The following is a 15180-nucleotide window of genomic DNA, read 5'->3' on the forward strand; positions in this document are numbered from 1 at the left end:
ACGAAAGCCTAGCAAACAGCGAATGGAGGCGGAAACATGTTGACCACACCGTTTTCTCGTTTATACTATGGATGTATCATGTCAATTTAGCCAGTTTTTGTAACATCCATAACACTGCTTTTAAGTAGTGTTTGGTTCATCACGAATAAAGTTTGTTTAAGGTTGAACTGAGTACTTTTTAAATCACTTTGCACTTATTCACACTTGTATCAGCCTCTCTGGTGGGAACCCAATGATGAAGCATGTCACCAACTAGGTTGGTGAGTGAGAGTTCTTTTAACTAACAAGAGTGACTCCTTTTGCCGCTTTTCTCCTTTTCCTTTGGCCGCACTCTTTTGTTTTTTATTTAATATTACGCGTAGGGGGATTAAGATTGACTCCTTATACTTCTCCCTCTCTCTCCTGTTGAGTACATATATCTCTTTTCATGTGCCCCATACCATTATGGACCTGAAGCTTTGCTTCTGTTTCTGTGTCTCTCACATAGTGGTCTCACCAATGGATCTCTTATCACATACCCTACGCCAGGAAGTACCTCAAGCTTTCTTGGTGTTTCTTTGTCTCTCACGTAAGGGTGTCCCCAATGGACTTCTTTCCACGTGCTCTATGCTGGGAACAATCCACGTGTTACTTAGGTGTCTGTCGTTTATGTGGTGGTTTCATTGATGGAGCTCTTTCATGTGGTTAGTGTCAGTATGTCAGTGTCACAAGCTGTCCATGTGTGTCTTCGTCCCTCACATGGTGAATGAAACTGAGGGATTTCCTTCTCGATTAGTCTACGTAAGGAAAGACCTCAAGATTTACTTTTGTGTCTTCCTCTGCGATTGACAGCTCCTTTGCTGCATGAGGTCTACTGCTGCACGAGGGCTTCTTCTGCACGAGGGCTTCTTCGGCTTGAGAACTCCTGCTTCATGAGGCTTCTCCTGCTTGAGGGGATTGGGAGGTGGAGTCATGGCCAGAGCTGCCGACTTTGGAGTGGGGAAACCAGGTTTGAGTCTCTGCGTGGGCTCAAGATCCTGTGATGCTGGGCAAATCACTTAATGTGCCAGTACCTAACAAATGAATGTATCCTTATGTAATGTAACTGGTGCTCATGTGAAATGCTCCAATACCTCCAGGTTGAGTTTGAGCTATAGAAAACTGGAGAAAAAAAAGTTCCTGCTCTAGGACTTATGCTGCATAAGGGTTTCATATTCCAGCAGTCCACAGTTTGGCCGTTCAGGAAAGTGCACCTCTTGGAGTGGTTCCCCTATACTTCTTTGACTGAATTTGACTCTTGGCACTAGAGACCTAAAACCAATTCCCTCCGCATGTGCTCTGCCCTTAAACATGGTCACAATTGTTAATTATGAATGTCATGTAGGTTGGATGTCCACTGTGAGTAGAAGGGTTGATTTACACTACCATGATGGAAAGAAATATGTATAAACAGAATTCAAAAGAGGTTTGTATAAGGTTTGTATAAGTTTAAGCAGTGGTGATGCCTGATTGCTGGAATGAAATGAATCCATTATCTGAACCTAAAGCTCTGGGCTTGATGAGACTTATGTATGACAGGAGAGCGCTAGGGAGAACAGTGATACCAGAAAGCCTCTGCCCTCACAGATAGACTAAGCTGGCAGTCTCCTCTGATGTGTGTCGATGCTCCAGGGAGGATTCAAGGGTGCATGACTTTTTAGAGACTTCATGAGTTTGCTGTCTCTCAGGTATGTTTATGGCCAGGTGGCAAGTAAAGGGAATTTATAGGCTATGGAGTCCCACTTGGCTCTTCTAGTTAGGTTATCCAGGTGGGGAGGAAACTGAGAGCAAAGTACAGATGAGAAGCCTCACAAGCAGTGCTGGATAATGACGCACCTCCTCCCCATGTCCTATGGGGCATAGATATTCTCCTCTTAAGGGAATAACAAACAACTTCCCAGATTGAGTAAGTCAATGCACTTAGAATTAAGGTTCCAGTGGGTACTGTCCCACCTGGGAGTATTGGAATCTGGCATATTGAGGCCCTGAAGAAAGCCGATGACCTAATCAGGTGCAAGTAGGCTGAAACATGTTGACCATATTGGTGTGAAGCATATGTAACTCGTCCCTATCACATCACACTGTGTTTTTTAACCTTACCACATCCTAGTTTTAATAAATAACACTCCTCTGGGATATGAGATAATTTTATTTTCACTGCACTCTTCACAGATCCCGCCATGTCTCCACATCCAGAGACTGTCCCTTCTGGTGGAGGAAAGACCCGATGATGAAGCTACCAGCTACTAGTACATCAGTGGAGATAATATGCCACTGCTAGAAATTACCTGTTGAGGTTTGTAATTTTACAAGAGACTCCGGTTCTGTATAAAGTGATATTTCTTTCTAGTTAGGTGCCACAATATCTAGGTGCGTTGCTATCTGGAAATCAGCACAAGACTGGAGGTTGTCAAAAAAACCTTGAAACAAACTAGTAGAGAAGGAGATTCTATAGTCACTTGGGGCTAAACAAAGGCACGCCGACTCTGGAGTTTCAAAGAGTCCATAAGACATAGAGAACAAAACGGGGACTGTATGGTTGTGATCCGAAGGAAGAGTAGAGCCTTTGTGACCAACCCTTAAATTCAGTAGAACTGGAGTCGTGGCTGGTTGCCGTAAGTGAAGGAGAGAGACAGAGAGAGGTTTTCTCTCTAGAAGCTGAGGCTGGAGATCCCACACCATGCTCTTGGAACTTGAAGAGTAATGATATTATCCAACCAAAATCTTGAAAGAGGGACAATTATTGGTCATGACCAGGGAGTCGATGGGCAGACGAGCCTGCCTTCTCATGCAGCCGGTAACCTGAGTCCCTTCATGATCACTCTGGGGAGATCTGATACATTGTTGGGGGCAAGACCATGGAGCCTGACACAGCTGGGATTGCCCAGCCTCTGTGCAGGTTGTGGCTTTCGAGTACCGCACAGAGAATCCCATTGATTTTACATCAAACTTGCGCTTAAGTGCGTTTTGTGCCATTTTGGTCAACATTCTACATATCCTCATTATCTGGCATAATTTGTACTGTTTTAGGGCCTGACTTAGATCTTGGTGGGCGGGTTACTCAGTCTCAATGGTGATGGATATCCCGTCTGCTGAAATGTAAATCCCATTATACCCTATAGGATTTATATTTCGGCAGATGGGATATCTGTCACCGTTGTGACGGAGTAACCCATCCGCAAGATGTTAATCAAGCTCTTGGTTTTGTTTTAATCAATGTATGTTTTGTCTGTTTACTAAGTGGGATGGGAACTTCACTGTTTGGTTGGTACTAATTGTATCTTTATGCTGATTTTTCCGAGGAAAAGCTTAATGCTTCACAGCTTTCAGCGGTAAACTCGGATTGTCTCTCTATAAACAAATTTACCTAGCAAGGCACTGGATTATCACAATGGAGAGAGCTTCTCTACCCCAAACACATGTCTAGTTTCTTAAAGGAACTAAGCGTGAATGCACCTATGGGTGACCATAGGCCAAAACAGTTTAATAGAGGCCCAGAGCGGTGTTTACCTTAAAAGACAAACAAGGACACATCATGCTCCTTAGGAATGGTTTTGTACTTGTAAATCAGGGATGAAGAGCCTGTAACATGCTTGAGGGAGAGAATATTCATCTGAGTTGGTGTATGTTCAGAGAGGTAGTCTGTTAAGAGCTGCATCCAGGTGCATTCTGTACAATACCTGCTAGAACCTCACCCTACAGATCTATAGGGACAGTAAAACGGGACATCTTGTGATTCCCAGCTACAGTAAGCAGAGTCTCCCTCCATCAGGGACATGAAAATGGACACCTGGCACCAGAGCTATGAAGGCCTCCTTCTAAAACAGAGAATAGTGTATGTCCCTTTCACACTTTTACTATCCAAGCATCTCCACACATGGTAGATTCAGCAACAGATCCTCAAATAGAGACCGCTAGTACCTGATGCTCACACCGAACACTGGATCTCTTCCACCAAGATGCCTAACCATGACCAGCATTGACCCAATGTCATTATATTTACCTGCAGGTTGAAGAGTCACGTTGAAGTTCCCAGACCTCTTTTTGCTGATCCTGTACAGACTCTCTGCAGGGCTCCTCATCCACTCCTCCACCTGACAGAAGTATACGCCACTGTCGGACGCCTCCGGCCTCATCACAGTGAGCTGGTACAACATCTCAGATGGCCTCTCAAACCTCAGCATGCCATCCCTTCTCTTGTCACTGCCATGGTTACTGGTGCGGCCGAACTGGAAGACCAAATCCTGCCCAACTCTGAAGACCAGCTCCTCCCCTTTGTCAGAGATTTTCCACCAGGCCACGGAAAAGGCAGAAGAGGGGCTGGACCTTGAGGTGATCTCACATGGTAAGATGAGGCTGCTGTGGTCTTCTTCAGGCAGGATGAGCGCTAGCTCAGTGGTGTTTATCCGCAGGTTATCGGCTACACAGAAAGAGAAAACCTGTCACAAGTTTATCTTATAAACCAAAGTTTTACAGTAACAACTCGCTCAGTTATCCATGAAAGAACCACATTAAGGTGAATGAAAACTCTACATGGATGCACTGAAGGGGTTATAATCTTGTATCTTACAATTAAGTAACCGTGATGGGAAGAAAACATGTGTGAGAGAGAAAATGCAATGCAACAGTGGTGGCTGAATGCCACCAGACAGGTGATCAACAAGGGCCTCCGTGATTAAACAAGCATTGCAATCAAACTCCTCTGCAGTGTTTTGAGTTGATTGAAAATAAATTGCTCCCAGAAATCCAGAGTGACACCTATCCTGTGAGAATGCCCACAAGCAAACTGGACCCCACTGATGCCAGGGTCATTTCATTGTCCTAGTAGGGAACGCATGCCTATTGCTAGGTGGAAACAACCAGTTTCACTGCACATCAGTGAGGATGGAGTGCACTCAGCTTCACTGATGCTGGTGACCACCCAGTTCCATGACAGACCTATGCAGGTTTGAGGCGCAGGGTGTATTGAATAGTAATGCAAGGGTAATGTTGCTGTATGGGGACCACCAATCACTCAAGAGCCCTGCCTGCGCTGGAGGGAGAGTGTTGTTGAGGCTATGCAGACACCACAAGACACTATATTGCAAGTTCCATTAAATTGCTATGTCATTTTTCTTCAAATATTGGGGGTTGCCACCAAATAACACTGTTACCCTTGGCTCAGAGCCTGGCTTGCAGTTTTAACCGTGACCCGGCTGAATGCAGATGGGGAGTCTGTCATGCCACACATCCTTTAAGGAGGAGGCAAGCCAAACAGACAACTCCTGCTACTTCTTTCTCTTCTTCTCAAACACTTCCCTGGTGCTGTGTCACGTTCTCCACATAGGGAATTAGAGTCTGGATTTTTCTTGGGGTAGCCACTTGCCTCAGCTTAGCAAGGAGACCCTAACTTTCTTCAAAATGCCCTAGCTGAAGGGGTCAGACATAACATGTGTAAGAGGGACAGACATTTGTTCCAGTCATTTTAGGGGGGGTGTGTGTGTGTTGTTTTTGTGTTTGGAACCACTCAATCATCATTGTATTATTGTTGCACTGCACATAAGTATAAGCACCCTATGCTTTGATGACACTGGATGGTTATGCTAAATATAGATAAACATGAAAGGGAAGGAGGAGTTTTCAGTTCCTTTCTACATTGGTGGCAAAAGCGATCCATGCAGAGAGCACGAGGACAACCAAGGCATGTCACAGGCGTCGGGTCATGAGATAGCCCATGCCAAGGCATGTCACAGGCGTCAGGCCATGAGATAGGCCATACCAAGGCATGTCACAGGCGTCAGGCCATGAGATAGCCCATGCCAAGGCATGTCACAGGCGTCAGGCCATGAGATAGGCCATACCAAGGCATGTCACAGGCGTCAGGCCATGAGATAGGCCATGCCAAGGCATGTCACAGGCGTCATGCCATGAGATAGGCCAGGCCAAGGCATGTCACAGGCGTCAGGCCATGAGATAGCCCATGCCAAGGCATGTCACAGGCGTCAGGCCATGAGATAGCCCATGCCAAGGCATGTCACAGGCGTCAGGCCATGAGATAGGCCATGCCAAGGCATGTCACAGGCGTCATGCCATGAGATATGCCAGGCCAAGGCATGTCACAGGCGTCAGGCCATGAGATAGGCCATGCCAAGGCATGTCACAGGCGTCAGGCCATGAGATAGGCCATGCCAAGGCATGTCACAGGCGTCAGGCCATGAGATAGCCCATGCCAAGGCATGTCACAGGCGTCAGGCCATGAGATAGGCCATGCCAAGGCATGTCACAGGCGTCAGGCCATGAGATAGGCCAGGCCAAGGCATGTCACAGGCGTCAGGCCATGAGATAGGCCATGCCAAGGCATGTCACAGGCGTCAGGCCATGAGATAGCCCATGCCAAGGCATGTCACAGGTGTCAGGCCATGAGATAGGCCATGCCAAGGCATGTCACAGGCATCAGGCCATGAGATAGCCCATGCCAAGGCATGTCACTGGCGTCAGGCCATGAGATAGGCCATGCCAAGGCATGTCACAGGCGTCAGGCCATGAGAAAGGCCATGCCAAGGCATGTCACAGGCGTCATGCCATGAGATAGGCCAGGCCAAGGCATGTCACAGGCGTCAGGCCATGAGATAGGCCCTGCCAAGGCATGTCACAGGCGTCAGGCCATGAGATAGGCCATGCCAAGGCATGTCACAGGCGTCAGACCATGAGATAGCCCATGCCAAGGCATGTCACAGGCGTCAGACCATGAGATAGGCCATGCCAAGGCATGTCACAGGCGTCAGGCCATGAGATACGTCATGCCAAGGCATGTCACAGGCATCAGGTCATGAGATAGGCCATGCCAAGGCATGTCACAGGTGTCAGGCCATGAGATAGGCCATGCCAAGGCATGTCACAGGCGTCAGGCTTTGAGATAGGCCATGGCATGTCACAGGCATCAGGCCATGAGATAGGCCATGTTTCTGACATGCCCAAACAGGAAACTCCGCTGTGAAACATTTGAAGAATGCAAAGAGGGCACTAGGGAGTGTCACTCAAGCTCATTTTGATTAAATATTGGTGATGTCATGACCGATAATGCACAGAGCTCTACACATGATACGTTGATGAACAGAGAGCCGGTGAAGACTTGAGAGATGCAGATCGAGATAGTTATATGCCTCAATGTTCAGGATGGTTCTAGAAGCAGCTTTCTTGGTGAAATGGAGGTTATTGATGACTTTATTTGTGAGCACCCAGATACAAAGCGTGAGCGCACTCTATGTTATGCTCCTCCCCCCCCGAACATCGTGCGTACCATGTACACCTCCGACCTCGCGGAGAGGTGGCGGGGGCATACGGCAAGAAATCAAAGCAAAGGCCCTTTGGGGATGGCTGACCGAGTGGTGGGGGCAACTCGAAAACTATAACAGAGACGGACAGACCATACGCCAGGCAGCGGGACTACAGTTCCCAGGTGTCCCAGCTCGCCGTTACTGACGCCGCTCACGTGGGCGTAACCCGGAAGCGGCTCCTGTTTAAAACGCCGCTTGGCGTTTCCTTCGCTGCTGGTTATTCCTGGATGCAGCCGAGGACTTCTAAGCAGTAGTTCGATTACCCGATCTACAGAACCACCCGTGTAGGGTAAGGGTGCACCTGCACCACCGTGAACCTTGTGAGCCGACCGGCTCTCGTGACATTAACGCGGAGAACGCGTTGCTCTTCGCAAAGTCATACGCTACAGGCGTTGTTTGTATTCTGGTGAGCTGAGCACCGGTAACATTGTCATGCCACAGCAAGTCTTGAGGGGGTTAGGTGATTAGGAAACCAGTACCCCTATTGAGGCATTAACCTGTGACCAGCGATACTTATGGAGTTGAAAGACGTATTTTAACTCACCTTTCCTTGTATGCTTTAACAGGGGGTTTAAGAGGCGGCAGTCTGCTCTTCCCCTGTGACGAGAAGCAAGGCATTGACTCTGGTGTGTATGAGTTCCGGGCGCGGCTGGGAGTTGGTGCATGGTGGAGTTGTGAAGGGTGCATGTACTTACCAGGTTTCCTTTTCTCCATAGAAACCATAGTGACATACAGAACCTATTATTGATTGTGTGAAGTCCAGGATGATTACACCTGGAGAACACGAGTTTATTTGATTTACAGGTGTGTTAGATACAATACCCTCACAGGCTGAAGTTACCTCCATTAAGGGCCAGGAGGCTAATGTTGTAGTGTCTTTTCCTTTTCAGATCTCCCTCCCAGCTGTTCCCATCCTTTCCTTCCCCCGCTTGACCATCCCGCTCTCCTGTGCTTTAACAGCAATCAGGGTTGGGGCTGTCGAGAGAGGGACCCCTTTTGGCATCGAACCGCTCCCGAGGAATCTTCGAGGCAACAGAATAACCAGCCCACGAATTGAATTCCTCCTGGGCGGGTCAATGCAAACATGACAACACTAGAAGAGGTATTGGGTGCCCTGTCATTAGTGCAGCAAGAGCTAGCCGCCTCTCGGGCAGAGACAGCGGCCTTAAAACAAAGATTCGAAGGGATGCAACGAAATCCCTTCGATGCAGGTACAGGAAGGTTTCCCTCAGGGAGCTTTTCAGCTTCAGCCACCCCATTTAGCGTAGAATTCCCAACGCCTATTCAGCTTGCTGCACCAGAACGGTTCTCAGGAGAAGCCCATAAGGTCCAGGTGTTCATTACACAAATTCTCCTGCACTTTTCTTGTAAGCCGAAGGCATTCCCTTCTAACCAGTCTCGGGTGGCCTTTACTATTTCTTACTTAAACGGCGATGCTGCTCAGTGGGCCGTTCCCTTAGTAAGGCGAGATGATCCCCTGTTGTACGACTGGGACGCGTTCCGTGAGGAATTTGAACGTGTGTTTGATCGCAGGGCAGCCACCTTTACAGCTGACCGTGAGTTATTAGAATTACGACAAGGGAACAGGGACCTTGTAGCCTACGTAAACGCCTTCCAACGGTTGGTTGCGGAAACAGAGTGGCCAGATAGTAAACAAAGCGCACTGTTTTATCAGGGCCTCAAAGATGAACTCAAGGACGCCCTAGCGACGATCGACCCTCAACCCACCTCCTGTCAAGCTCTTATAAGTTTAACCCAGAGGTTAGATCATCGCTTAGTAGACCGCCGTGAAAATAGAAGACGAGGAGATAAACCCACACTCAGGTATGACAGAGCTAGAACAGTTCCAGGAAGTTATACTACAGCACCAGAACCCATGGAAATAGGTTCGGTACGGGCCCCCCTCACCACAGAGGAAAAAGAGCAAAGACGCAGGAATGGATTGTGTTTATACTGCGGTAAGAAAGGCCATTACGTGAAGGATTGTGTAGCAAAACCTAAAGGGAGGGACAGAGAGCTGTTACCTCGTATGGGAGGCGAAGGCACGAAGGCGGAAAACCCTAGGGCTCAAGAAATCAAGAAGGGAGGTCCTTGGGCATGAAAACAATCCCTTCGGTTCAAAACACCGTTGAAGGACCGACATCCCACTTCCATGTGCGGCTACAAGTGCACCTGGAGGAACGGGAGTGTTCTTTTACAGCCATGGTGGATTCAGGAGCCACAGGCCTATTCATGGATAAAGAACTAGCTACCTTATTGCAGATACCATTGATACCCAAATCCGAACCGGAAATAGTGATGACCGTGGATGGGCGGCAACTGCTTTCTGGCCCCATTCGGCATTGTACCAAAGATCTGGTAATTTCCTGGGAAGACCATCACTGGGAAACACTCAGTTTCAACGTCATACATGCACCCCAGTATGGGGTTATCTTAGGCCTTCCATGGCTCAGAAAGCACAATCCAACCATTGATTGGGAGAAAGAAGTAATTGACTTCACATCACCCTATTGTAAGGAACATTGCTTCCATAGCCACAAACCAGGGAAAGAACCTTTCACAACACATGTGATAGCCACAGCTGAAGAAAAGGAAGTCCTTTTACCATCCCACTATCAGGATCTTAAGGACGTATTCGACGAGGACCAAGCCAATGTATTGCCACCGCATCGCAGCTACGACTGCCAAATAGATTTGATACCAGGGGCAGTGGTGCCATGTGGAAGAGTGTACGCCCTCACCGAGCCGGAAAATAAGCATCTGCGCCAGTATCTGGACACCTACTTGCACAACGGATTCATAAGACCATCCCAATCACCCGCAGCTTCACCACTCTTTTTTATACCAAAGGCAAACAAAGAACTTAGAGCCTGTGTGGACTTCAGGGCGCTGAATAGCATTACTATAAAGAACCGGTATCCCTTGCCGCTTATTCCCGTGCTATTAGATCAAGTGCGTCAAGCGGTAATATATACCCGCTTGGACCTAAAAGGCGCATACCACTTGGTACGGATGCGCAAAGGCGATGAATGGAAAACTGCCTTTCGTACCAGATATGGGTTATTTGAGTACTGCGTTATGCCCTATGGACTATGTAATGCCCCAGCCGCATTTCAATACTTTTTGACAGATGTACTTCGGGAATTCCTTGATATCACGGTCATCGTATACATCGATGATATTTTGGTATATTCAGAAAGAGAAGAAGACCACATAGAAGATGTTCGGGCAGTGTTGCTTACTCTTAGAAAACATCGCCTATATTGCAAGATAAGCAAATGCGAGTTTCAGGTGAGAAAGGTAGAATTCCTGGGAATAATTCTATCAGCTGAGGGACAAGAGATGGCGGTCCGGAAGATACAAGCCGTCCTAGATTGGTCACCTCCCAAGAATGTGAAAGAGCTACAACGTTTTCTGGGATTCGCTAACTTTTATAGGCGTTTTATTCAGCAGTTCTCACAGGTATCAGCCCCCTTAACAGGACTGCTGAAGAAAAACGTTGCCTATACATGGACTGAAGACACCCAGAAGGCTTTTGACAGGTTGAAAACCGCCTTCACCACCGCCCCTGTTTTGGCTCACCCTGACACTGAAGTGCCCTATATAGTAGAGGCAGATGCATCGGACGTGGCGGTAGGGGCCATTTTATCCCAAAGAAATAAGGATAACGGGCAACTACATCCGGTGGCTTATATGTCCCGTAAGTTGAACACGGCAGAAACCCACTACACGATAGCGGAGAAAGAACTCCTAGCCATCAAAGACGCCTTTCTGGAGTGGAGGCATCATCTAATGGGAGCCAAACATACGGTCACGGTTTATACGGACCATAGAAACCTGCAATTTATGAAGTCAGCCCGCTTGCTTACACCGCGTCAACTACGATGGATGTTGTTCTTCGCTGAGTTCGACTTCATAGTGACGTATAGACCAGGGGCTGAGAACCGGAAGGCAGATGCCCTATCTCGTCGTGACAATTCCCTTGCTGTAGAACAACCTGAACTACACGCCATCATTTCCTCCGATAAGGTTATCGGTGTAATCCAAACAGATAAATTCCTGGACCAACTGAAACAAGCCATGAAAAAGGTAACATGGAAGAAATGGATGGAAAAAAATACCGAATGGCAAGTAAAAGATGGCCTTCCTATGAGGAAAAATCAGTTGTTAATCCCAACCGCTATTTTAAGGAAAACTGTCTTCAATTGGTGTCATGAGAATCCATGTGCAGGACACGCAGGGATTGAGAAAACCATGGAGAAAATATCACTAAACTTTTGGTGGCCCAAACTCAGACAAGACATTACTGAAAGAATCCAACAATGCACAGTGTGCAGCCAGGCCAAGGCAGACCACAGGAAACCCTCAGGATTGCTGCAACCGTTACCCACTCCTGAAAAACCTTGGGAAAGTGTATCTATGGATTTCATTGTAGGATTACCTATGGACCAAGGTTACACAGTCATCCTGGTGGTAGTGGATAGCCTTACAAAGTTGGGTCACTTTATTGCATGTACAGGCCTCCCTTCGTCATCTCAGTTGGCAACGATATTGCTTACAAACATCGTTCGTTTTCACGGCCTACCCAAAGTTATCATCACAGATAGGGGCCCTCAATTCACCAGCAGGTTTTGGAAAACCTGGTGCGCAACCCTGCACATTTCAAACAATACATCCACGGCGTTCCACCCCCAAACAGACGGACAGACAGAGCGTCTTAATCAAACGTTAAAACAATACTTACGATGCTATGTCGACCAATCAACAGAGGAATGGGTGGATCTATTATGGTTGGCCGAGGTTGCTTATAACGATGCCCGGCACAGTTCTAGTAATCTCTCACCATTCTACTGTACTTATGGATTTCATCCCTGCTTCCTCCCCATGGCAAAACCTCACGGCAATGAAAGGATACCTAAGGTACACGAACGAATTACACTCATACAAGAGAACTTGAAGAACGCTAGGAAGAACTTACAAAAATCTAAGGACCTATACAAAGCACAGGCTGATAAACATCGTAGGGCGGGCCCAGACTATAAGAAAGGCGATTTCGTGTGGCTTTCTACAAGAAATTAACGATTTCGCAAATACAGTATATTTAATCCGCGGTACATTGGGCCATACCGCATACTGAAAAGAGTCAACCCGGTGGCGTTCAAACTTGCCTTGCCCTCACACATGAAAATCCATCCGGTTTTTCATGTTTCCCTTCTGAAACCTTCAACCAGACCACAACAACCACCACAGAACCCGGTATTAGTAGACGGGGAACCCGAGTACGAGGTGAAAAAAATCCTTGATTCCAAATGGAGACGCAAGACCCTGTGGTACCTTTTGGCATGGAAAAACTACGGACCCGAAGAAAATTCATGGGAGCCAGCGGCGAATATACACGCTCCTCGCCTAGTCGCTCTTTTCCACAGAAACCATCCAAATAAACCTGGTCCTCGGAAAGGGGCCCCGAAAGAAGGATGTGCTGTTATGCTCCTCCCCCCCCGAACATCGTGCGTACCATGTACACCTCCGACCTCGCGGAGAGGTGGCGGGGGCATACGGCAAGAAATCAAAGCAAAGGCCCTTTGGGGATGGCTGACCGAGTGGTGGGGGCAACTCGAAAACTATAACAGAGACGGACAGACCATACGCCAGGCAGCGGGACTACAGTTCCCAGGTGTCCCAGCTCGCCGTTACTGACGCCGCTCACGTGGGCGTAACCCGGAAGCGGCTCCTGTTTAAAACGCCGCTTGGCGTTTCCTTCGCTGCTGGTTATTCCTGGATGCAGCCGAGGACTTCTAAGCAGTAGTTCGATTACCCGATCTACAGAACCACCCGTGTAGGGTAAGGGTGCACCTGCACCACCGTGAACCTTGTGAGCCGACCGGCTCTCGTGACATTAACGCGGAGAACGCGTTGCTCTTCGCAAAGTCATACGCTACAGGCGTTGTTTGTATTCTGGTGAGCTGAGCACCGGTAACATTGTCATGCCACAGCAAGTCTTGAGGGGGTTAGGTGATTAGGAAACCAGTACCCCTATTGAGGCATTAACCTGTGACCAGCGATACTTATGGAGTTGAAAGACGTATTTTAACTCACCTTTCCTTGTATGCTTTAACAGGGGGTTTAAGAGGCGGCAGTCTGCTCTTCCCCTGTGACGAGAAGCAAGGCATTGACTCTGGTGTGTATGAGTTCCGGGCGCGGCTGGGAGTTGGTGCATGGTGGAGTTGTGAAGGGTGCATGTACTTACCAGGTTTCCTTTTCTCCATAGAAACCATAGTGACATACAGAACCTATTATTGATTGTGTGAAGTCCAGGATGATTACACCTGGAGAACACGAGTTTATTTGATTTACAGGTGTGTTAGATACAATACCCTCACAGGCTGAAGTTACCTCCATTAAGGGCCAGGAGGCTAATGTTGTAGTGTCTTTTCCTTTTCAGATCTCCCTCCCAGCTGTTCCCATCCTTTCCTTCCCCCGCTTGACCATCCCGCTCTCCTGTGCTTTAACAGCAATCAGGGTTGGGGCTGTCGAGAGAGGGACCCCTTTTGGCATCGAACCGCTCCCGAGGAATCTTCGAGGCAACACTCTACACACCATCCAAAGTAAGAAAGGAGATGGACCTGTATCTCTGCCTTCATACTATTCCGTGGATACAAACTTGCTAACGCTCAAGTGTGCCGCAACATATTCCGTTACGTTTATTACTGCATTGCTATGTCATTTTTATACCAGCCTACAGACCACTAAAATCCTATTACACCAGGTAAGTTACACCCAGCTGCACCTTAGTCATTGTATTTGTGGTGAACAATTGCACATTTTCTGCACTGTGTGGCCAGCGTAGCCGTGTTCTTAAGTGAGAATTTTAGAAATCTTTAGAGTTCGCTCCCATCTGTGCCTTCAGCATCAGCTCTTCGAGGTCTTCACGGTGAGGAGGTCCTGGCCCCCGCTCATTAGTTAGTGTCGACTAGTTGCAGTCTCGATCACGTGTTCGCACTTCCATTCACTTGCATTGAGATGAAACAGTTGGAAACTGATCGAGGAATGTATGGGTTTCAGCATTATATGGCCCCGCTGAGTTAGTGCAGACGGTCTGGCCCATTGAAACGACAACTGTCGTGCAGTATTTTGCTTGCAAAGTGGCTATTTTTCATTAAACACATATTAGACCTTATAGTCTGCCAAAGAAGGCAGAAACCACCGTTAGCGCAACCCTCCCGGGCCAACGCTGAAAGAAGATTACGTGACACCCAGAGGTGACCAAAGCAAGAGTATTCAACAGCATCTGCTTCAGGCAGAAGAGGAAGAGTTGAGTCAAAAGAGAAACTAAAGTTGTGGACCAAATGACCTTAGGAGGGCAAATCCCACATCCTCTCTGACAACATTGCAGAAGACCTAAGATGTCTATCACATCAAAGCACAAACATATCTGTTTTCTGCAGCTTTAATTTTTAGCCAGTGTCAACGCGTCTATTGACGACTTTCAAGCCAACATACGGATCTGTAGTTTAGGGATGGCCTGGGTGTCCTTTCGACGGCTTGAATAGACGCAAAGTTGCTGGCGTGGCCAAGTGTAACAGAGGGTGGATGAAGACACTGAAGAGATGGGTGAAAGAGAGGAACCTTGGGGTTCCTCACAGGTGATCCCCGATGGCTTAGGTGAAAACGGAGGACTAGCCACCACCTGTATGGTGCAAACCAGGTAAGATCTGATTCACTCCAGCTCAGAGTCCTCCAGCGATTGCATCAGGATGTCCCGGTGATAGTGTCAAAATGACATTTGCTGTGAGGCTCATTTCGTAGTTTATAGAGCCTTCCTAATGCGGAGTCTGTCTTTATCCGA

General features: G+C 47.8%; 1 protein-coding gene across 3 annotated transcripts in view; it reads right to left on the bottom strand.

Moving 5' to 3' along the window:
- The window catches only part of LOC146801329 (immunoglobulin superfamily member 3-like), a 99519-nt gene that overhangs the window by 23518 nt on the left and 60821 nt on the right, over positions 1–15180 (bottom strand). For all 3 annotated transcript variants that reach the window (XM_085620981.1, XM_085620982.1, XM_085620983.1), the window contains one exon: positions 4022–4438. In XM_085620981.1, coding sequence (XP_085477107.1) covers positions 4022–4438 — 417 coding nt within the window. The remainder of the gene's footprint in view (positions 1–4021; positions 4439–15180) is intronic.

The sequence above is a fragment of the Triturus cristatus genome, chromosome 8 (assembly GCF_964204655.1).
Source record: "Triturus cristatus chromosome 8, aTriCri1.1, whole genome shotgun sequence".
NCBI classification, from domain to species: Eukaryota; Metazoa; Chordata; class Amphibia; order Caudata; family Salamandridae; genus Triturus; species Triturus cristatus.